Source organism: Leopardus geoffroyi, chromosome B3 (assembly GCF_018350155.1).
Source record: "Leopardus geoffroyi isolate Oge1 chromosome B3, O.geoffroyi_Oge1_pat1.0, whole genome shotgun sequence".
NCBI classification, from domain to species: domain Eukaryota; kingdom Metazoa; phylum Chordata; class Mammalia; order Carnivora; family Felidae; genus Leopardus; species Leopardus geoffroyi.
In genome coordinates, this window is record NC_059337.1 from 34126221 (window position 1) to 34150460 (window position 24240).

General features: G+C 46.3%; 2 protein-coding genes across 17 annotated transcripts in view; one reads left to right on the forward strand and one right to left on the reverse strand.

Annotated features, from left to right (window-relative positions):
- Nucleotides 1–12352, forward strand: part of MYO9A (myosin IXA) — a 284985-nt gene extending 272633 nt beyond the window's left edge. For all 14 annotated transcript variants that reach the window (XM_045449212.1, XM_045449210.1, XM_045449214.1 and 11 more), the window contains 3 exons: nucleotides 4782–4984; nucleotides 6781–6923; nucleotides 7635–12352. In XM_045449212.1, coding sequence (XP_045305168.1) covers nucleotides 4782–4984; nucleotides 6781–6923; nucleotides 7635–8098 — 810 coding nt within the window. In that variant the 3' untranslated portion in view covers nucleotides 8099–12352. The remainder of the gene's footprint in view (nucleotides 1–4781; nucleotides 4985–6780; nucleotides 6924–7634) is intronic.
- Nucleotides 12353–15922: 3570 nt separating this feature from the next.
- NR2E3 (nuclear receptor subfamily 2 group E member 3) lies at nucleotides 15923–22539 on the reverse strand. 3 transcript variants are annotated; one of them, XM_045449226.1, is made up of 8 exons: nucleotides 22047–22539; nucleotides 21385–21511; nucleotides 21115–21218; nucleotides 20775–21023; nucleotides 20480–20697; nucleotides 19359–19605; nucleotides 18997–19102; nucleotides 15923–16650 (listed from the first exon to the last, which is right to left on the reverse strand). In XM_045449226.1, the coding sequence occupies exons 1-8, from the start codon at nucleotides 22138–22140 to the stop codon at nucleotides 16518–16520; spliced, it is 1278 nt and encodes a 425-aa protein (XP_045305182.1). In that variant the 5' UTR covers nucleotides 22141–22539; the 3' UTR covers nucleotides 15923–16517. The 3 variants fall into 3 exon arrangements, with proteins under 3 accessions (XP_045305182.1, XP_045305183.1, XP_045305184.1); XM_045449227.1 differs by having other exon boundaries at nucleotides 20480–20676; nucleotides 22047–22537; XM_045449228.1 differs by having other exon boundaries at nucleotides 20480–20655; nucleotides 22047–22524.
- Nucleotides 22540–24240: the final 1701 nt, after the last annotated feature.

Below are 24240 nucleotides of genomic sequence, written 5' to 3' on the forward strand. Positions count from 1 at the left end.
GGGATTTAAATCTTATTTTATTTTGTGCTTTTTATTTTTCCTGCCTGATATATGTCCCTTTTCTTTATTGCCTTTTTTTGTTTTTTTGTGTGTTTTTTTGCCCTTTTCTTCTTATTACTTTTTATCCCATTTTTTTATTTTGTTAGTTTCAAGTTTTATACTCTTTTTTTTTCAGTAGTTAACATAAAGATGACCACATAAATACATGACTATCAATTAAGTCTGTTAATCTGTGCTTTTATTTTTTTTCTCAGATAATGCAAGGACTTTAATGTGCTTCAGCTATTTTATGGTATAGTTGCTAATGTTGTTTTTAATTTTCTATATACTTTAAATCCAACACGTTATTTTTATGTTTTATGCAGTCAGTATTCATTTTAACTTGCTCATATTTTTACTCTTTTACTATTTTCCTTGCTCTTCATTTATCCCCCGACTTCTCTTCATTTTTTATATGCCCTTTAGTGCAGTTGTGCTGGGGACAGATTCTCTGTCTTAAGTCAGTCTGAAAATGTGTTTATTTCAACTTTGTTCTTGAAGGTGGTTTTGCTATCTGTAGAATTCTAGGTTGGCAGTGTCTTTTTCCTTTCATCACTTAAAAATACCATCTATTGTGTTTGCCTCCCATTATTTCTGTTGAAAAGTAACCTTTGAATCCAGTAGTTTCTTCTTTGTTGCATATGTGTATATATTTTTCATTTCATAATTCAATTTAAAAGTTTTTTGAGTATAGTTGACACATAATGTTACGTTAGTTTCAGGCATACAACATAGTAATTCAACAATTATATGTTGTGTTATGCTATGATCACCACGAGTGTAGCCACCGTGTCTCATCATGCAGTGCTGTTACAATATCACTGACCAGATTCCCTATGCTGTACTTTCCATCCCTGTGACTTACAATTCCAAAGCTGGAAGCCTGTATCTCCTGCTCCTCTGACCCATCGTACCCATCCTCCCACTCCCTTCCCCTCTATCAACCACCAGTTTGTTCTCTGTATTTATAGGTCTGATTCTGCTTTTTGTTTATTCATTTGTTTTGTATTTTAGATTCCACATATAAGTGAAACCATGGTTTTGCCTTTCTCTGACTTTTTCACTTAGCATGATACCCGCTAGAGCCATCCATGTTGTGACAAACGGCAAGATCTCATCCTTTTTTATGGCTGAGCAGTAGTCCACATATGCGCGCGCGCGCGCACACACACACACACACACACACACACAACATACCACATCTTCTTTATCCGTTTATCAGTCGATGGACACTTGGACTGCTTACATAATTTGGCTATTGTAAATTAATGCTGCAGTAAACACAAGGATGTATATATCCTTTCAGATTAGTGTTTTCATTTTCTTTGGGTGAATACCCAGTAGTGGAATTACTGGATCATATGGAATTTCTACTTTAAAATTTTTTTTTCAACATTTATTTATTTTTGGGACAGAGAGAGACAGAGCATGAACGGGGGAGGGGCAGAGAGAGAGGGAGACACAGAATCGGAAACAGGCTCCAGACTCTGAGCCATCAGCCCAGAGCCCAACGCGGGGCTTGAACTCACGGATCGCGAGATCGTGACCTGGCTGAAGTCGGACGCTTAACCGACTGCGCCGCCCAGGCGCCCCTAAAATTTTTGAGGAACCTCCATACTGTTTTCCAAAGTGGCTGTACCAATTTACATTCTCACTCACCATCAGTGTAAAAAGGTTCTTTTTTTCTCCATATCCTCACCATCATTTGTTATTTTTTGTCTTTAAGATGCAAGATGATATCTCATTATGGTTTTGATTTGTATTTCCCTGATGATGAATAATGTTGAGCATCTTTTCACATGCCTGTAGGCTCTCTGCCCGCTTTGGAAAAATGTCCATTCAGGTCCTCTGCCCATTTTTAAATTGGATTATTTCATTTTTCTGGTTTTGAGTTGTATAAGTTCTTTATATATTTTGGATATTATCCCCTTATTGGATATATTATTTGAAAATATCTTCTCACATTCAGGTTGACTTTTTGTTTTGTTGCTGCTTTTCTTCACTGTGGAAAGGTTTTTTTATTTTGATGTAGTCCTAGTATTTAGTTTTGTTTTTGTTTCCCTTGCCTGAGGAGATATAACTAGAAAAACGTTGCTATGGTCATTGTCAAAGAAATTACCGTGTATGTTCTCTTCTAGCAGTTTTATGGTTTCAGTTCTCACATTTAGGTCTTTAATCCATTTTGAGTTTATTTTGGTATGCTAGAAAGTGTTCCAGTTTTTTCACTTGCATGTAACTGTCCAGTTTTCCCAGCGCCATTTGTTGAAGAGATTCCCTGTTGTGTATTCTTGCCTCCTTTATTGTATTAATTGACCTTATAAATGTGGATTTGTTTCTGGGCTCTCTGTTCTGTTCCATTGATTTATGTGTCTGTTTTTGTGCCAGTACCATATTCTTGATTACTACAGCTTTGTAGTATATCTTGAAATCTAGAATTGTGATACCTACAGCTTTGTTCTTCTTTCTCAAGATTGCTTTGGCTCTTTGGGATCCTTTATGATTCCACATAAATGTTAGTATTTGTTTTAGTTCTGTGAAAAATGCTGTTGGTATTTTGATAAAGATTACATTTGAATCTGTAGATTGCTTTGGGTAGTATGGACATTTAAATATTAAATTTTCCTATTCATGAGCACGGGGTATATTTTCCCATTTGTTTGTGTCCTCTTCGGTTTCTTTCATCAGTGTTGCATACTTTTTGGAGTACAGGTCTTTCACCTCTTTGGTTAAATTTATTCCTAGGCACTTTTTTCTTTTTGGTGCAATTGTGGATGGAATTGTTTTCTTAATTTCTCTTTTGCTACTTCATTATTAGTATATAGAAATGCAACTGATTTTTGAATATTAGCTTTGTATCCTTATTTCAGGTATATATATTTTTCTGACTTCTTTTAAGATTATCTCTTGTCTTTAGTTCTTAGCCATTCTGTTTATGTATGGACTTATTTTTATTTATCTTTCTTAGAGGTTGAAAGCTTTCTTTCAGGTTGATAGGTTGATATCTTTAATGATTGGTTTTGAAAATGTTCTGCCATTATCTCTTTAGTGTTCTACAGGATCCTTTTCCTCTTCTGGTATTCTTTATGTATATATACATATATATTTTCTTCTGACATAATTAACTTCCAGTCTAGTATTTTAGCGATGTCTTTCTGTCTCCTTCAGCATGGTTATTTTAAGTCTGTCTGATAGCGACAGTATCTGGAGTCATTGAGGGTTTCTGGGTTTTGTTATTTTCACTTACATTGTCTTGTCTCCTTTTGTGCTTGGTTACCTTTGATTATGTGTCATACATAGTATTTGAAAAACTATAAAAATATTTTGAAGCCTGAGGTGACATTACTTTCTTCCAAGGTGTTTCGGTTTTTTCTCTCAGATTCTAGGGTACTAGCAATCTGGGATTACTTAATCCAGTTTTAGGAATTACAATTTTCTGGACCATTCAAATGACTGGAAGCTAGGCTACAATGTCCACACAGACTGTTATTTCAGTTAACTCATTTAGGTTGCAAACATTGGGGATCCCAGCATCAGGCATGGAAGTTTTACCAGGCAGCAGTCCATACTCTTGCATGGGTCTGAACTCCAGTTTTTATTCTCTACCCCAGGGGTTGGCAAACTTTTTCTATAAAGGACCAGAGAGTAAATAATTTAGGCTTTGTGGACTATACAGTCTTTGGATGCAACAACCAATGCTGCCATTGTTCTTGAGAAGAGCCACAACGTGTGAATTAATGAGCGTGAATGTATTTCAATAAAGCTTTATTTACAAAATCAGGCACAAGGCCAGATTTGGCCCAGGGCCATAGTTTGTTAACCCCTGCTATAGTCTGTCAAAAGCTCTGCTCAGATTCTCAGCCACCTCTTCTTAAATTTAGGTTAGCCCTGAATGCTGATCTAGCCTCTCTTTGGTCTGCTGTGTTAAATAGCTCTCTAATGCCTTCAAGAATATTTTGGGTTTTTTATGTTTTGCCCAGTTGCTGTCAGCAGGAGGTTTAATCTGAAATACCTAGTCTGTGGCATTATCAGAAGCTAAAGTCATATACAAAGTTAACCAATTTAACAGCAATGAGATTTTTTTTTCCTCTTTGATCTCAGGAAGGAAATTTCTTGAGGTGTTCTCAGAGAATCTCTCTCACTGACATCCTTTGATATATAAATGACTTTTTCTTTAATGAAACTGACTTTTTAAGACATGTTTCTGTAGTCTTCCTAGAGTGATTGTGTATTCCACGGTTAAATTTATAGAGCACTGTTGTCCATCAGAACTTTTCTGTGATGATGGAAATATTCTACATCTTGCACTGTTCAATATGGTAGCTACTAGCCACCTGTGGCTATTGAGCACTTGAAATGTGTCTAGTGCGAATACCAAACTCCAATTTTACTTTACTTTTATTTAATTTTAACTAATTTAATTTTAAATAGCCATGTGTGGGTGGGTACTTAGTTTGGAGTGGATAAAGCTTAGATTAAATGAAGAATCTACTCTCAGTGCAAAATGTGTTCTTACAGTCTCACCCACCAAAGTGTCCATTTTCTGGTGCTTTTGCAAGAAATACTTAACCTAAATATATTCAATGGTCAGTAGTATCTCTCTAAATATCTTAGGCCTTGCAGAATGTTTCCATGTATTCCTACCATTCACCTGGTGTGATGGAAGTACACTTGCTATCCTAACAGGCCACATAAAACCAATGCAGTCACTCAATTTAGTTTCTAACACATGTTTTTCTTTGCAGGGAAAGGGGCGACTTCGCCGAGGAAACTATCCAAGTCCATCCTCTCCTGTTGTAGTTCGGTTGCCCTCTATGTCTGATGTGCCAGAAGAGACCTTGACTAGTGAAACAGCTGTGGAGACTGACATCACAGAACAACAGCAAGCAGCTATGCAGCAGGAGGAGAGGGTACTGACTGAGCAGATTGAGAACCTACAGAAAGAGAAGTGAGTTTTCAGGAGGAAAGGGAGTGACCAGTTATTACCTGTTTTCCTTTCCTTCATTCTGTGCTTTCTTGATTTTTCCTTCCTTACTAAATATCTCCTATGTGTGAAGCACTGTATCAGGTGATACAGGGCATGCAGAGAAGACAAAGACATGTTACCTGGACTCGTGTAACAGCGTGAGAGTTGTCATTGTATTGAAGGAAGCTCCATGAGCAGGGAGACCTGGAGATGCTGAACTGACACACTGCAACACGGTGTGTCAGTCTTAGCCAAGATTCCTCACAGGTCTGAGACCAGCCTCACTGACTAAATTGGTCTTTAAAAGGAGGATGAGGATTCCTGGGTTAAGGCAGAGGCCCTTTCAAGAACGGGTATTACCCAGAACTCCCTAAAGGAAGGTTATTATCTGAAGATCAGTGTAGCCATGGGGCCAACAATTAGATGGTCAGGATAAGGCAGCAGCTCTAGTGGGCGCTGGGATACTATGTAGGGAAATTGGTTGCAATTTAGGAGAGAGACAAATAGTCAACTCTGTGCCCTCCGCCATCACTGGAGAAAGGGTAGGTAACAATAATACTATATTTGGGGGGATAATGTGGACAAGCTGTGGCTCTTTTTGAAGGTACCGTGTACTGGTTCTGGTTGAAAACGAAGACTCTTAAGCTTTAAGGGCATTTTTGCTCCTCAGTCTCACGATCCCAGGTCTGAGAGTTTGATGCATTAGGGAATATGGGAGTCTGTTGAAGTACTTTTTGCCTATCAGGACTGATTCTAGAATTTAGGCAAGCTAAAAAAGCAGCTGGGGCTCAGATATGCAGAACATGATAAGGCAGAAGTAGTATACATTGACCAGGGGCTGGTATTGGAGGTACTGAAGGATGAGTAGTTCAAGCTTGGTAGAGTGGAAGCAAAGCTAAGAAGGCCCTGAAGGAGAAGAGACTTGATGTAAAAGGGAATAAGAATTGGAAGGATAAGGAGGTTGTGGGCTGATGTATTTCCAGGTGTAAGATCTGCCCATTGGAGAAAGTTGCCCACATAATGTGGAGGAAAGGTGGTTAGAAGTAGCAGACATAGAGGAACTTTTGTCTTAGAGGACTGAAGTGAGCTTTTACGAAGACGTTAATTGACACAGATCTGGGTGACATCAAGCAGTAGTGAGAAAGCAAGATTAGGAGCCATGTACCAAAGACGTGAGAGAACAAGGGGGCTGAGAGGCAGGTGGTGACTGATGAAGAGGAGCAGAGAATGCTGTGAGTGGGAGCAGCATAAGCTGCAAAGAACAGAAAAGATCAGTCAGCATTTGACTTCATCAGAGGCCTCTCTGTGTTTAAGGTGAGGATATCATCTATAGTGTAGTTAGTGCCTGTTTCATGGGAAATAGTTTAAGAGCTGGAAGGAATCTTAAGAGTTTATCTCATTAAATCTCTTCGTTTTGTGGATGAGGAAGCTAAGGTCCAGAGAGAGGAAAGTACACTCCTGCTGCATTATGTATGAGTTTAGAGTGAGTTTAGAACCCTGATCTGATTATCAGTCCCAAGTTCATTTTACCAAAATATCTTACAGCTGCAGCATCTTTTCCTACCTCACTCTTTGCTCTATTATAGGTCCCAGACTTTGCTGTTTTTAACCTTCATCATTACTGTGGCTTCCAGGTCTCCATCACCACTTTGGTTGAGAACAGTAGGAAATGTGACTGTTTTTGCTACTTAAATTTCTTGCATCATAGGTCTTTTTTCCTGTTGTCTTCTTTCCACTTCTTATCAAATGCTAGTGGATTTCTTGATTATATCTTACAGGGAGGAGCTAACATTTGAGATGCTTGTATTGGAACCCCGTGCCTCTGATGATGAAACCCTGGAGTCTGAGGCCTCCATTGGGACTGCCGATAGCTCAGAAAATTTGAATATTGAGTCTGAAGGTGCCATCTCTGAGAAATCAGGTAAATGAACATACTAGACCAAAGTCTCCAGATTTTTTTTGTGAAGGAGGAGTAAGGATTCCCAAGCTAATAAGACAAAATCGCTTTCAAGAAAGCCTAACCTTATGTGAGAAGTGACAAAGTCACTAAGGTGACACTTAGTGACAAAGTCACTTAGGTGACAAAGTCCTAAGGAGTTAAATACGTACTGATCTTTGTGAAACTTCCATTATATACTGTTCATTAGACCAAGCCTTTAATGCAATGCAGCTTTTTGTCAATTTAATGTTTTCTCCTCGATTTACCACAGAGAAAAACCCATAGTAACAACACATGTCGTCTTACCTATGATCCATGTTCCAGAGGTGGTTAGCAGGCATTGTGCCATGCTGAGAGATGGGGTTATACCAAAGGAGGTATTTAACCACCTGGTATGTCTCAGGGAGACGAAGAATTACTACATACCCTGGCAGCTTTTTGAATGATAGTGACAGTTATAGGCCTCTCCTACTGGCATAGTCGAACTCCAGACTTCTTGGGGTTGATTCTGAAATGACCTACATAGAAATGGATAGCTTCTCGAGTTATGACTGTGCACAAAGTAGGTCAGCTTGGACCCTTCAGACCTCAGCCCACCCAATTTCACATGGGAATGGTGAAACTGATTCATTATGGAATGATTTGCTTTAGAGAAAATTGTCATTTATAGCTTTGATCTCTTCTTTGAATTAGAGAGAAGCTTAGCCCTTAGCTCCCTGAAGGCAGCTGGCAAGTCTGAATCTTCAAGCAAGTTCCGAAAGCAGCTAAAAAAGCAGGAAGACTCTTTGGATTCAGTGGACTCTTCAGTCTCTACTTTATGTTCGTCTAGCACTGCGTCTTCTCATGGGACCAGAAAACGATTTCAGATTTATTCTAAATCTCCATTCTACCGAGCTGCCTCAGCTGGGGAGGTCCTGGGAATGGAAGGGCCACTGGGCCAGAGCAGATCCCTGGAAGACAGGCCTCAATTCATCAGCAGAGGAACCTTCAACCCTGAAAAGGGCAAACAAAAATTAAAGAATGTGAAAAACTCACCTCAGAAAACCAAAGAGACCCCAGAAGGGACAGTCTTGTCTGGCCGCAGGAAAACTGTGGACCCAGACTGCAGCTCCACCCAACAGCTAGCACTCTTTGGAAATAACGAGTTTATGGTCTGAACTGGCAGCTGTATGTCCCATCATGGCTACAGAGTGGTAAACACACCTCCTCTTCGGGGCCTCTTCTCATCACCTTGTCCACAATAGTCCATCCTAATTGTGGTCCTGCCTCTTGCCCAAGCATACAACTGAGAACTTGTATGCTAATTTCCTGGGCCTCCTGCAGAAGCAGAAAAGCCCCTTTGAAGCCTGCTGGGGATGGTGCCAGCTGTGCCTTGGCTGCTGTATTTGACTGGAGATTCCACCAAACAGAGCCACCAAGGGCCTGGGGATTTGGGCCAGTTGTGAGGTCTTTGTAGTTGCCTCTCCTCCGTCTTCTTTTCCTTCCCAGATGTGGGTGTTGAACTGGAGGGGACATGGTGGGCCTGAGGGACCCGCTGATTTCTGACATTGAAAGAAAACATATAAATCTTTCTTAACCATGAAAGCAAAAGCCTTTGGGTTTATTTTGGGATAGTTAGGAGCTGGAGCAGAATATAATTTTTTTCCAAGGATTTATAAACAAAAAGCCTAAGCCCTCTATTTTAAGATTTTTGAGAAACACTCCATGTTATATTTTGGGGAAAGTAAAAAAGTAATTGTTTCCATGAAGCCATCAGAGCATGCCTCAGACATCTGGTTACACAATGAAGAAGAGAGTACATGTTTTGTTTTTTGATGATGTTCAGTGTCATAATAATCAATGCTGGTTTCACTCCTGGTTAGTTCTTGCCAAACATATTGCATGGGCTAAAGTTTCAGTAGCCTACTTTTCTCATATTTCCTGGTCCTAGGATTAGGTTCCTCTGATTTTTTTTAAAAGTCTCATCAGAGACATGGTGATCCCTAAACATGAGGGTTTCATCCTAATCCATCCAGGCCTTTCTCTTCGTATAGATTAAATTGAAGATAACAAACGAACATGTTCATTTGCTGGTGGATTTCCACCATAAACTCAGACAAATAATGTGACCATTTAATCACTTCTCCCAAAACATTTATACACAACACTGCATGAATAAGTGTTAACAGAAAGCTGCCAAAAAATAAAAAAGTTTTTAATATAACCATCTAACTATTATCTTCTTTTCCTCAGACCATCAGTATTAAATAGATGAAAGAAAAATCAAGGACTACTTGAAGCTATTTTTGTTAATATTCTGGTTACTGAAGTTTACTGTAAATATGTATGTATAGTACACATATTTCTTTTTAACTTTATGCTTCCCTCCTTCCCATGGAATTTCTTCCCACAGATTAGGGGCCATTGGATAGGGGTGAGAGCCACTATCCCTGGGTTGAGGGAAAAATCAAACCATCTTTTTCACCACTGGGTGTCTCCACACACCTGAGCTATAATAATAGTATTTTAAGCTTCTTAGCATTTGTGGGATTAGAAATCTGTTTTTGCTATTTATAATATATGGAAAATGAAACATGATACTCTTTCTTGAGATAAGTATGTGAAAATGTTTATTTTTAAAGTTACTAAATGCATCTTGTCTAACTACCACATGCACTGTTCTGAAAAAGAGCCTTTACCATCTGTAACCTGAATTTTGGTTATTCTTTCTTTTCATACTTCTTCAATTTGAAGTTATGGAAATATTTAGACTTTTGTTAAGGCAGAGTCTCTCCTGTTACACAACACTGAACCTCATGTCACTGCCTCAGTGGTTATTGTCAAGCCCCAGAGGTCGGACTTGGAACATCATTCTGAGTGGCAGCTAAAGGTAGCAGGAGTCTTACCTCTCCCTGGTTTGGTTTCAGAAATGAGCTAGGGAAAGGAATCTTTTTAAATCTCCAGAATGATGATGGCTGTGAGTAAATGTTGGATTTTATATCCTGCAAACATCTGCCACCTTGTTTGTGCCGAGGAGTAATAAATTTAAAGCCTTTAAAAATCTGAATTTTGGAGAATCTCCTAGAGGAAACCCCAGCCCCTCAGCGTGGTCCTGTCCAAGTGGGATTGCTGGAGCCTCAGGGCCCCTTGCCGGGCCACACAGGTCTGCTTCAGGATTCCGGGGAGAGGAGTGTCCTCCTGGGCATTCACAGCTACTCTCCACTTGCTCCAGAACATTGGTTAAATACTATACAAAAAAGATATTACCCTTGTCGGATAGTCCTTTGGCCCTGAGGAACAGCCTGGAGGACACATCTCAGCATATGTTCTCCCTTCTAAATCTTTGCGGATTTTGTTTGTTTGCAAAATAAGTTTTTGGCAGTTAAAAAAGAAACTACTCATTATAGGTAGGTCACTTTGTAGGAACTAGGCAGTGGATGATAAGAGACTTTATAATTTTTCTCAGGGACCTGAAACCTGAATTTGGATAAAATTAAATAAAAAATACTTGTTTTTCAGTTGCTAGATTTGTGGATTTCTAGTTATTTAACAAACTGCCAGAATGGAGGATGGTGGGGAGGAGAGATCCACACAAATGTTAAGAATGGAGAGCAAGTGTGGGACCCTCCCTTTGAAGGAAAGAAAGCTTTTCTTCTCGTAGGATAACAGGTGTTGTTGGCCTGATAAAGAGTTGAAGCCATAATTCTTAAAAGCTGTCAGAACCAAGTGCTGTATCTTCTTCCATCTGATCTTAACTGGTCCTCTCCATGGTTCAAGTTGTCACCACAAAGCGACGCTGTATTACAGTCACTTACAATGAAGATGTTAACCCTTAATATGTGTCAAAGTCATGCTTCCTATTGCTTCTCCTTTGCTTTTCTCTGCTCTCAGATGCCACAAACAAAATCCCTGCGTGGCATCAGTGGGGCAGTCCCCCATCTGGAGCCCGTACTCCAGAATACAGAGAAATTCTGTTCATATCACACATTCCCAACCCCAAACAAAGCCCAGATTTTCACTTCTCTCCATTAAAGCCAACATATCCTTTATCATGGAAAATGTAATAAAAGCAGAGAAGTATAATTTTAGGGTTATGTTGTGTATCATTAAGTGAAGCAAATCTGTTCAACAGCAAGGATCAGGCAGGTGGCATGCTTAACGCACTCTGTACTTGCGGCCATTTTATTTACTTTGCCACTCTGGCCTTCTGGAAACACAAAGGGAGATAGAGAGTTCCCAGTATGGGCCTTGCACAGACAGGGACCTGAAGAAGGGATGGGATACCAGACCCCTACCTTCTCATGCTTTGGAAACCTGGGGCAGCTCTTACCCTGCTGGGAGGTTAGTGGAGACTTCCTGTGTTCCGTGACAGTAGGGTTGTTTTCACTGTCAAAGACCGAGGACGGGGGGCCTAGAAGAAAAGAGGAGCTCCGGCAAGGTTCTGCAGGCCCACTTCAGTGACCGTGGGCCATGATTTTTTAACTGTAACTAACGAATGTGTACCTTTTATAAGCACTTTGGTGAACTAGAGAAGAAAGTATTCTCAGGATGTGTTCAAAGCTAAGAGGGTTTTTATTTTAAAATGAAACACAGTCCAGATGGCTTTCCTAATCCTCCTCTCTTCTCCCCTGTGGTGGGAGCTAGGCATGGGGCATGCGTCATTCTGTGTTGACAAATGTGTTATGTCTGTCCATATTTTGTGACAGTTCCCCAGCACTGTCCCCCAACAACACCATGCTAGCCTTGGTAAAAGTCCCTGGTGTTTGAGGAAGTCCTCTGTTCTTCTGTGCCCCTAAAATACTTCTAACCACTTTTCTCTGGAACCACTCCCACATTTGATTTGGTGTTAAAGGAAACAGCAAGATGAAGAATGTGGAGATGGATCTATCTGGTCTTGTTGGTCTCTTGGCTAAAACTGTTTAAGGGGCCTATCACCTTGCTATCCATCTATATACTTAATGCCTGTTTATCAGCCCTCTTAGGTCATAAAAGTTGCACCTTTTGAACCAAGTAATTGTATTTACTAGGGGAAAGGTGTGGATTACAGATTAGTATTATATTATTTTAATGGATTTAAAGTAATTTATAAGTATGCTGAGTGTAAATTTTTAAGACTATGTATTGTAAAAGGACATATCCTGTGAAATATATCATTTTACTGTTTAACAGAATAATTCTATAAAAAATGATTTATCTCACCCACGGAACTGATTACATTCCTGATGCAATCAACAGGCACTTTGTAATTTCCTTTTGGGTTGGTTTTTTTTTTTTTTTTTTTTTTTTTTTTTTTTTTGGAGGTTGGGGAGCAAGACATCATCTGTATGAAGTGCAGTTTGTGTCACTCAGAATATGCACTGTATAGCTACACAAAAGCAGCTTGATGAACAAATCACCCCGTGGCTCATTAAAGAACAAAGCTTCCAGAAGCAGCAATCTGTGTGGTTTGTTTTCTGACCATCCTGGCTCCCACCCTAACTCACTCCAGTCCCACTCCAGTGGTTTTTGTTTAAGGAAAGGACTGAGCAGTTGGCAAAGTACAGAAACAGTAATTACTGGAACTCAGCTGAATTCAAGTGAAGGGTGAGATTCAAGCTGTTAGTTTTCTGTAATGGATGCTAGCTGCCAGCTGTTAAGACTTCCATTTAATCAGCTCAGAGCTAGGTGGGCAGCCAAGACCGCAAGTCTACATTTAAGATCCTCACCAAAAAGACTGTGAAGAAGTAGCAATATCTGCTGTGGGCCCAGGAATTCAAGCCTAGGTTGTGCTTTTTGTTCTGGCTGTGATTTGGAGAAAGTTGAGAGCCCTTTCTGGGTGTCAGTTGTCTCATCTGTAAATGAGTTCCCTTCCTCGGGTTTACTTCTCTGTATAACTCCTGCTGACTCTCAGGTGTCCGTGTAAAGGGAAGTTTACTGGAAATTTACGCCTCCCCCTTGAACTGGGTTAGATGTCTTGTATTCTCAACAGAGCCCAGTATTTGTGCCATCAAAAATCTGTTTGATTAAGCTTCTCAAGGCAAGAAGTGTGCCTATCTTGCTGACTCTTAGATCCCCAGCACCTAACAAAAAGTGCCCTTGCTTAGATATTGGATGAGCAACGTGAAGGAGATTGGGGGTTCCCAAATGCCAAACCAGGTCGAAGGTGAAATAGAAAATTGTTCAGTTTTTAGTTAGAATTCTGAGATCATCTTCCCATTTCTTTTAGAATTCTGAGATCATCTTCCCATTTCTTTTTGCATTGTTTATATTTACATTTTTGCAATAAGTTTACATCAAAATGATAAGGATGGTGAATTGTTTCTTAAAATGTCTTTAGTTGGCCAAATAAAACCTAGAAATGCCATTAAAAAAAATTTTTTTAACGTTTATTTCTGAGAGAGAACATGAGTGGGGGCAGGGGCGGAGAGAGAGAGGGAGACACAGAATCCAAAGCAGGCTCCAGGCTCTGAGCTGTCAGCACAGAGTCCAACGTGGGGCTCTAACTCACACACCGTGAGATCATGACCTGAGCTGAGGTCGGTCGCTGAACCAACTGAGCCACCCAGGCGCCCCAAGAAATGCCATTTTTAAGACATTCCCTGTGATAGCTGAATCTACAACAAACCTCCCAATTATGAAGAAAGCAGAAAGGTGTAAGGAGACAAGTTCTAAAGAGACCAGAGCCTTGTGTTTTTTTTTGTTTTTTTAATTGTTCTTCTATATTGGGTAGCAGTACAGTGTCTAAGAGCCAGGGATATAACCATGAAAGCAAATCAGACACATGTAATATCTGATTGTTGAGTCTGTGGGCATCTCGGATTCCTATCTGAGTATGTCTCCTCCCAGTTCTGGGTGGCCATTTATCCATTCATCCAACAAATATTTGCTGAGCACCCATAAACACTGTCCCAGGTATTTGGGGTAAATTGGTACAAACAAAACAAAGCTCCCTAACCCTGTGGAGCTTGAATTTTGGGGGAAAACAATGTCCACAAGATGGAGACTAGTCATCCACAACACCTGGATTCCACATTCAGGTTATATTTATTAATTTGAATGGTGCTTCTTGGCATCTTTGGGTCTTTCTCTGCCTTTCTTACCATGAAAGTCCCTTAAGGGTGCAGGAGGATGAGTGTCCCTCCAATCTGCAAACTGCAGTTGAAAAGAAAGGCCCAGATAGGCCCACAGAGACTACCTCCATGTGCTTCATAGCCAAAGACATTTCTAGATTTGAGGGCAAAAAAGCTTTCACAGTATCCTCTTCCCTAGCAACAGCCCCAAATGCAATGAAGGAGAGCTCTTTTCCATCCAAATTTCAGTGGGGCCAATTTACAGCAAAATGTTGAGTAAATCCTTGAGATCAACTAAGCTCTATATTGTATTAGGAAAACAAGAGCCACTCAGTGTATTTCAGGTGAGAAGGATTTAAAAAGGAATCAGGGTTAAGTTTAACAATAAACATTGGAAGGACTGGGAAAACAAAGATCAGAGAAGCTCCTGCAGAAGGTAGAGAAAGCCAACACAGATCTCAGCCAAAAGATCCAAAGTTAAGAGCTTGCCTCGAAGCTACTGCAGTTCTAAGGAAGACTGCCTGAAATCTCCGTCTTCCCACACAGCTGGCTGCAACTGCCTCCAGAGAATAATGGCTTCCTCCTTTACCTTCCTAGGCCCCTGTGAGTGCCTGCCTTTCCTGAGGGAGCCTTAGGCAAAGGGATCCTGGGAAATGTAGTTCCTGGCGTCTCCGCAACCAAGACAAGACCTTAGAAGGGGGGGTGGTATTGATGCCGGTTGCCAGCAGATAATTCAGTTTATGTAGCTCCTCTAATTCTCCATGACTTCCTCCTGGCGATCTCACTCTCTCCCAATATAGAATTGCTGTGCTCACACATCCCAGACACCAGCCTGTGAACTTCAACAGGCCACCTCCGCACTCCTTTGTGTTCTCAGGAGCATGACTACAGGGTACATGTCCGGGGCGTATCTGGTCCTATTTCACCCTTGTGTCTTGCTACAGTGCCTTTGCTCGGACTTTCTGTTTACAGGCCTTTTAAACCCTATGGTTAAAACTTTTGATAAGCAATTAGATAGTAAAATGACACTGTAGACATTAAATGGCCTGCATAACTGAGGCATATCTGAGGCTTTTAGAAGACCCAGAGTAGTTTGAGTGCTCAAGTGGGAAGGGCTTAAGCTGGGCAATATTTGCCATACTCTTTCCTCTCTGGGCACTGGCCTAGCTATTGTCATTTCCAGAGCAGAGTGTCCTGAACCACCTCCTTCCATCGAGGCAGGATATCTCTGCGAGCTAGAATTCATAACACAGGCCAAAGGGCAGGGAACCCCTAGGATTTCACATATTTCTCACATGACCTTTTCCTTCCTGACTTCAAGTATTTCTTCTGTGGGGACAGGAAATGCAACAGCGTTGTTCAGCGATTCCAGGAGTGGAGGGGTGTGGTGGGGCGGCAGTGCCGGAGTTCAGAGGAGTTGAGTCCCACTAAGGTTTGTGTTCCCTCCAAGCCTCAGGGTTTTCATTTATCAATGGGGATGATAGGTCCCTGTCCCGGAGCTAATCTGAGGATTAAATAACATGGGCATTCAGCGTTTGGTTCACTGCCTGGTACAAAGTAAAGCAAACTTTACTACCATTTTGTAGGTCTTTTGCGTCTGCCTTTGAGAAGGATGAGGCTTGGCTGAGCATTTCTCCCTAAGGAATTAAGAAGTGTTAGAGATTCCCCTTCCCAAAAAGTGCCTGTAGCTGCCTGGTTTTGAGTCAGATGGGCTCACCTTTGTTTCTAGAAGGGTGAGGAAGAACAGGAAGAGAAAGGCTGAGAGAGCCTGTGGGCTGGTGGGCCCCCATCTGGAGAGAGGCTGGCCTTTTTACTCCTGTGGGAGTTTCTGAAGCTAGGCTTGAATTTGTTGCACCTGCACTCTGACTTGGCATGGAAACCAGATGGAACACGAGTCTGTGCTCATTCCTTCCATGTCCTCAAAGGGAGAGCCTTTTCCACATGTGTTTTCTTTTTTTTGTTGTTGTCCACTTTTTTATTGAGATTTAACATAATACAGTAAAGTACACAAATCTTAAGTGCATGGCTCAATTAATTTTTATGAATTAGTAGATTTGTGAAACCACCACCTGGGTCAAAATAAAAACCATTTCTAGCATGCCAAAAGGCTCCCCTGGGTCCTTTCCCAGCCACCCACCTCCCTCCCCCTGAGGTAAGTACTATTCCAGCTTCTGTCACCATCCGTTAGTCTTGCCTGTTCTTGAACTTTGTATAAGCAGAACCTGTGCCTGGAAGGGTTCTTAAAAGGTTCCACTTTTATGTCTGTGAAATTCATCCATGTTGTCACATGTGTCGGTAGTTCACTCTTCTTTATTGCTGTTTTCCATTAAATGAATAGATCACGATTTATTAATCCATCCTATTGCCAAAATACAGTTTGGGGCTATTAGGAATAAAGCTGCTATGAATATTCTTATAATCTCTTTTAGTGGACATTTCTGCCTGGTACGCGTGTACCTACAGGTGGAATTGCCGAGTCACAGGGCAAATGTTTGGCTTTGGTAGATTGTTTTCCAAAGTAGCGGTGCCCATGGTAGTTCCACGTCTCTCAGTTTTTGAACATATCACAGAGGAGCTTCTCCATTGGAGTATTCCCTATGGTCTTGCGGAAAAAGAGGAGCTCAACCCGTTCAGAAGTGATAAACCTCAAGGATGGGAGGAGCAGGAGCAATTTCCCAAACCTGAACGGGAGAGAGAACAACATCAGTTTTATCGGCAGCTTCTGAGCACGAGTCATGGGGGCGGTGGCATAAGAAAGGGTGCGTGAATATTGTTTATTACGTGTAAAGATTGGAAAGTGAGGAGTTATTTACATTAATACTATGTATGAATATATCAATCACATATATGATTATTATGATAGCTGTGGTCAATACTATAGATATTTGAGTAAGAACATAAATTCCCCTGTGTAAGCCCTTTAGGATGATAGAGTAGCCGTTAGTGAAAGTGTTCTGAAGTTGAAGCATCATTTTTGTGGTGAGATACTCCTCCGGAAGCAAAACAACTGCAGTTTTCAGTAAGAACCATTTGCCAGGGCGAGGGTCCCCAGTGCAAAGAAGGAAGGTGGATGGCGAAGCTCCACAAGACAGACGGGAGGGATCAGCAGGGTTCAGTGCCCAACATCAAGGAGGCCGCTCCACAGTGGGGCAGCTCCGCCCTCAACTCCCACCATGGAGGTCTGTGGGAGACCTTCCCTCATGGGCCAGGTATCCGTGGGACTTGTTCTGCCCACCCAACCCGAGGGCTTCCTTTCTCTTGCGGGCGCCAAGTGGGTGGCACCCTGCAGTCCTGCCCCTCTCCCTTGCTCCTTCCCTTCTTGTTCATCTGAGTTGGGGAGTTTCAGGAAGAAGTAACTAGAAAGTCAAGTCGAGAAACTGTTTTTCAAACTGCAGGAATTCATCCCCTAGGGGGTCTGAAATTAAATTCAGTGGGTCACCACAAGCCTTAAAAAAAAAAAAAAAAAAAAGAAAGAAACGGAGTAAATTACTGTCTGCAAAGTAAGGGCAGGTACTTTTCGGTGGAACTTTGTTTCAGTGTCTGTGTGTGGACTGGGTTGTGATGGGAACTGTATTTCTTCCTGCCTATTGCAGTTTCTAAAAACTGAAATACACGGACTTAGAGAACCGAAAACCTCTCTGTCACTTCTGTCTGTAGTTGATATTGAACTGCTAAGAGGTGACGTAGGAAATCTTAATCAGAATTGGAAATCTGACACCAACCCAATATGCCCGGACATCTCTGGGAGCTGATCCCAGTAGAAAGTCTGGGAGGGCTACTGGATGTGTTGAGTGTCTGGGATGACTGTGCTTAGGACACTCTGTCGCACCTTAGGAACAGCTGTTTCTCCCCATGCTCATAGGCAGCAGAAATCTTTCTGGACAACACCATATATATTCCTTGTATACTTTGACTCCTTTTAAAGGGAGGTTACCTCCTGACATCATTTCTCAGATCAGAGGTGATTTGAAGATGTTCATGTTCACCTAACTTCTTCAGAGACAGCCGCTGGGCACCCCAAAAGAATGCAGATAATAAGGTCTAAAATAGCCAGTAGATGCCTGGAGGTCAAGTGGCCCAATCTATGCCGAGGCTCCACTGCATCTACTGGTGTTGGATGAACCTGGCCGCTGCCCCCACGCTCCCCCAGCCAAGCTCTCAGCCTGGAGCTCCTGCCCCCAAACCCAGCCAGGGCCGGGCCATCATCCGTGCACGTGGCTTAGCCCAGTGCATCCTGACAAGATGTTACCCTGCAGCTCCAACAGACCTGGTCATGTTCCCTAAAAACTATCTCTGCCCGACTTCCCCTTTTATTTCTTGACTCCCTCTTCTGCCCGATAGCACCTCTTCTCTGGCTCCAAGTCCGACCCATTCTGACTCCTAGAGGCTCCTGCCACTGTCCTCTCCCTTCCACTCCCTATGGCCACTTCTGGAGAGCAGGACCCCAGGGACTCCCCCGGATGAGGTCAGCATGCACCGCCCTCCCCGATCATATTCTCTGTACTCACTCCGGCTCTGTGCACAACACCCTTCTGCTGAAACACATACGGTGGCTCCGTCTGCCCACCAAATCACATATGGCCTTTGGCTGGCATTCAAGTCCTGGACAGGCTGGCCCCAGAGCACTGTTCTGGCCTAATCTCCCACCTCCTCACTTGGCAGCAACCTGGTACACCTTCCGAACTGGGCTCCTGTCCTAGATACCTACATAGATACATACATAGAGATACAGGTATCTGAACTTCAGTATCTGACTAGGGTGCTTCTCGTCTTCAGTGTGCTCACTGGGCGGGGGTGGGGGCGGGCGGGGGAGGTGGTGGGCATCCTTGGAAGGCAGCAACTTTGTCTTACGCTCATTTTGGTCACTACTCCTGGGGCCTGGCACACAGTGGATGTTGGATTCGGGCTGGATGAACTCAGACCTTTGGGCCATCTGATCAGTGCAGCCCAGAGATGATGTCAAAGCGGTGGGGGGAGGGTGAAGAGGAGAAGGGACAGGTGGGCAGGGAGGCACGCGCTCAGGTCACCTCACAGGCTGGCTGGGGTGGTGTGCCTTGCTGTGCTGGCTCAACATCACTTGGGACTGGTCCTGCAAGGCCTCCACGTGCTCAGGATCCTTCAGGCCTCGAGTTTCTGGAGAGAAACAAGCATCGGCAGTGAGCTCCTCTCCCAGCCTGCCCTCTGGTCCCTCTCCACCCCCCACAGTCAATGAGGGCCCTTAGGAGGGATGAGCCGGGCCGTGCCTCTCTCCTCCTGCCCCCCAGGGAAGAAGCCACCTGGGGCTATGTGGGGCCGTGGAAGCAGAGCGAGAGGCAGAAGGAAATCACTGGCATTGTCGTTCTTTGACCCCAACCGCCTTTCTTTAAGGCCTGGGCAAAGACTGGGCTACCTGGTTTGAAGAGGACCAGGGCCTTCATGCAGGCGAACTCCGTGGGGTCCACTGCCAGCGCTCGGAAGCGTGAGATGGTTTCTTGCAGCACGCGGCTCTCCGCGCTGGCCAGTGCCAAGCGGCCCTGGGAGCTGCCGGCAGCGGAGGCCTCAGGTGCGGCCAGCAGCGGGCAGCTGTCCAGAGGCAGGGACCACTGTATGGCTCCGAGGAGGAAGAGTTCACTCCATGCCTCTTCCAGCAGGATCACCTGTGCTCAAGAAGCAGCGTGATGACTGAGAAACTACCTGTCCGGCTCAGCCTGCAACCTCCGCCACCTTCTCTGGGGCCCTAGGAAAGGAAGGGCTGGTCCCGGATGCCCAGACCTTCTCCTGACCTCTGCCCGACACTGGCCAGGGGCCCAGAGTTCTAGGATTTGGTGTGATCTGGCCCAGCTGCATAGGCTCCAAGACACTATAGCCTCCACCCAGAGGCTCAGCTGGAACATTTGGGAAGCAGAGGGAAGTTGGGCCGCCTCGGGGGCACACCCCACGGGCATCCCAAGTTGAGTGTGTTCAGCAGGCTCTGCCTGACTTCTGAGCCGCTCCTTGCAAACCGCTGGCCAAGGACTCAGACCCTCAGTGTGCCTCCCTTCCTGGGTTTATCGTGACGCCTCCGCTTGCCCTTGAGACGCTCAGAGGGAAGTCCTACAGGTGAAGAAGTTAGGCGGAAACTGGAGCTCTGAGGTCAGAGGCACTCGTGCTCCCGGGGAGCCCAGAGTCACCCGCTCGCGCCGCTGACGGGAGGGCAGACTGCCCTGTCACACAGAGGGACTGTAGGACCTGAGGGTGTGTCTAGGGGGAGAGAGGACCCAGGGGGCCATAGGCATTGCCTTCAAATCCCTGGTCTCTGCGTCACCTCCTAGCTGCACGTCCCACCATCATCTCTGCCCAGAGATGTGAGCGGCCCCAACGGTCACGTCCCTGAGACGCGTATCCCTGACCAACACGGACCCAGAGACATGTGCCCCCACACCGTCACCACCATCCCCAGGTTTCAGGCCCCCCTGCCCCCAACCATCGCCTGCACGACGGTGTATGTGCCCCCAACCCGGCTGACCCAAGTGCATCCCCTGACACGTGTACCTGATCCCGGAAGGGCAGGTTGGAGAACACGGGCAGGTTCTTGGCCCACTTGACGGCCATAAAGAGAAGGCGAGCCGATGTCTCATGGATGCTGTCCAGGCCACACGGGGATGAGGAGGAGTATGGGGATGAGGGAAACTCGGGATCATTGCTGGTGACATCAATATTCTCATCGGCTGTTGGAGGAGGAGGCTGCTCTGTGGCAGGGGCAGGGGGCGCTCAGGGCCACAGGGGTGAGGCTAAAGCCTGCTGCGGCAGCACCCAGCAGCCAGCACCCAGCCGTCCCCCCACTTACCATCCTCTGGCTCCAGCTTAGCACACGTTTCGGCCGTTATAAGGCTGGCCATGAAGTGGTGGTGACCTGGAGGTGTGAGGGCCCCGGGCCCCAGGGCTCTGGCTGCAGAAACAGGCGTAGGGCCCCGTGGACTGGGCCCTGCCGGGGCCAGGGGGGCCCCCAGGGGCTCCAGCCGGCGCTCCGGATCTGACTCCATGCTGGCCAGCCGGACCTGGGCTGTGCTTCGCGGCTGGCGTTCATTCTGCACAGCTGGGGAGGCAGGAAGGGTCAGGACCCCCCATCAGTCCTGTGCCCCCGTCTCTACTGTCATATAGCTCTCCAGGCCGGCTCCCCGACTCACCATCCTGGTTCATGCCCTCCTGCAAGCACTTCTTCAGCCGGCAGGCCTGGCACTGGTTCCGGTGGGCCTTGTCCACCGGGCACATCCCTGCCCCCACCTGGCACCTGCAGGAGGAGGCGAGCCCCAGGGTGTCAGTGCCCCACCCAGGCCCTGGACTTGGCTTTGGGACACGTTTCCCCCAGTCCCTTAGTCCCTGGACATCCTCCACCCCTCCCCGGCCCCCCCCCCACAGGGCTCACCCCGGTGGGGGTCCTGCCCCGCCCCCCTCACCGGTAGATGAGCCTCCGCCTCACGCTCCTCTTGAAGAAGCCACTGCAGCCGTTGCAGGCGTAGATGCCATAGTGCTTCCCGCTGCTGCTGTCACCACACACGCGACACTGGAGCGAGGGGCCCACGCCTGAGGGGCAGGGGCAGGGCTGCGTCACACCCCTCCGTCCCACCTTCTCTGGGAGCCCTCCCCGCCTCCTTCCCTTTCCGGTCCCCACCCACATTTAAACACACTGACACTCTCTCCTCCTTTACCTACACACCCCCCCACCCCCCCAGCCAGCTTCTGCCCTCCCACCGCCTCCTCAGGGGGCCAGTTGGCTCCAAGAGCACGCTCTCTGCCTCCGCTACCCCGGCTCCCATCCCTTCTCTGCAGGTGACTTCAGGCTCTGGCATCCCACAGAAACGTTCCTGACCACATCCCTGGGAGCTCGGCTGCCACACCCCAAGGCTGCTTCTCTCTCTTTTCCCATCAGTTCAGCTGTCCCATCCCGACTCTGCTGACCGCCCCCCACTCCCCCGTTTCTAGGATTCTGGGTTTGCTGGCCTGTCCCCTCACTCTTGCCCACAGATCTTGGGGCTCTTTTTTGTGGTCTCTGCAAATCTCAGGTCCTCCACACTCCACTCCCCCAAGGGCCCAGATGCTGCCTCCAGGAAAGCCATACCTGCCGGCTCCTCTCCCAGGCCCCATGTGCCTGGAGACTCCTTCCGGGAAGCAGCCGCAGTGGCTGGCACAGCTGCAGCCATGTTGGCGCTCATCCGCAGGCAGCGGGCCTGGTGCTAGCGGGTCCCCCGCTTCCTGCCTGAGGGAGGCCTCCTGAGGGGGCGCAGCCGTGCTCCCCCTCTTTCCACCTCTGTCCCTCTCTTGGTGCCCCTGAATCTCTTCTATTTCGACTTCTCTGTCTCCCTGGCCCTGGTGGTCTCCCTCTGGCTTTGTCTCCCTCCCGAGTCTTTCCTCTCTGTTCTGTCTGTCTGAACTCAGGAGCTGCCCCAACTTCCCTTCACAGCAGCGGCTCTGGATCTAGGAGATTTCTCCCAGGGCAGCACTGGACGCAGCTTATGATCCTCTTAATCTTTACTGTCTCCACAGGGGATCAACCAGCCACACCTGCAGCGTCACCAAGGTGCCCGCTGAGCCGGTCGATCTTGCTGCCCCCACACCAGCCCCCAGGCTGCCCAGGGTCCCCTGGTCCCTTCCCCTCTGTGCCCTCAACCTGCTCGCCGTTCAATGCCAAATCTTGAAGGGAGGTGTGGACTCCAGGTCCCCTAGGACTTTAAACCTTTTGGAGCTGCTTGGCATGTGTCTGGGAGCAAGTGTGTGTCTGGGAGGTGTGTGTGCGTCTGTGTGTCTGTGTGCCTCCATGCGTGTGGTGCTCACTGTGGCTCCAGCCTTCCACCCTCATGGTTCCCACCCAAGCCCTCGATAAGGGACTGCTTACGGCCCAGAATTTGAGGGTCTCGGGCCCCCTAGAAGGGGGCTCTCCACACGTCCAGCACAGAGGTGGCTCCTGTCACGCATGGGAATGGCTCTAATGTGGGGTCTGAGGCCGGCCTAGAGGCAGGGAGGCCTGAGGCCCAAGGTGGAGAGTCTCCTTCAGGTCTGTGAGGAGCAGAAGAGGAGCCATAAACATTTTCCTCACCCTCCCGGGGAGCAGGGCCTGCAGGATGGGAGGTGTGAGGACACAGCTCCTGAGCCTGGCAATGGCGTCTCGGGTGGCCTCTCCTCCTTTCCGACTTGGCCTCACGGTCCTAGGCAGGCTGGCCTCCCTGCTGTCCCCAGATCCAGGCTTCCCAGCTCGAGCCCAGTGTGGTTCTGAGGTGAGGAGATGGAAGGAGGGGTCTGCACCTCTGTGAACCAAGCCTGGGGTTCAGAAGGAGCGTGGAGAGAGCCCAGACAGAGCCAGATGTAACCCGTGCTCCCGCACAGGCCAGCCATACGTCCCTGAGCGAGTGATCTAGGCTTTCTGAGCTTCAGATTCCTCGTCTGTGAAAACAGGTGACAAAACTACCTGTCTTGCAGTGTAGTGGGGAAACCAAGAGAATTCCCAACGTGTTTCAGTGCCTGGTACTCAATAAGAGCATAATAAATGATGGGGGCTATTATTATTATGATTCTCTGAGGAGATCACAGAGCAATCCCCAGGAAATAGCCTTTCCTGTCCCCTGTCCCCTGTCCCCACGTCCATTCTTGCCTCCTTCCTGGGATAGAGCAGAGAGCCCTGCATTAGTCTGGAGGGGACCACCCATCCTCAGCACACCTGCTCACCTCTGGGGCTTAGAGCCCAAGGGGAAGGGGGACAGTGAGAAGTTTCTGGAAGGATCATGGAGTGAAGGGGATGGGGGCGGGGGGGGCGGGGCCCTTATGTATGTGGGGTTAACCCTCACTGTGACAGAGAAGCACTACTGGGGATTTGGGAAGTCAGCTCGAGGGGCTTTGCAGGGTAATCCGCTTTCCCAGGCCTCAGAAGATCGAGGCCACCAGGCCGAGGCCCCACACCTGACCTCCTCTGCCTCTGTGCTCACCTGCACCCCTTCCTGGCAGGCAGCCCTCAGGTACCTCTACTGCACAGTCCGCAGCTCCACCTAACCTCCAAAGCCACGGGCATCTCCCTTGAACTTGATTGACCGGTCTCTCCTTTGGAAAGCTTGTCTCTCCCACTCCGGAGCAAGTCTTTACCATCGCCCTCCGCACCCTGAATGGTCATCACTCAGGGCGCCCCAAAGCACGCCCCAGCCGACCTTTTCACCCTGTCCTTGGGTGATGATCTCGCATGCCTGTGTAGCTTCCACGACCCCTTCACACCTGCCTGCCTGGATCTGGGCCGGAGCTTCCACCCACAGACCCACTCAGAGTTCAGG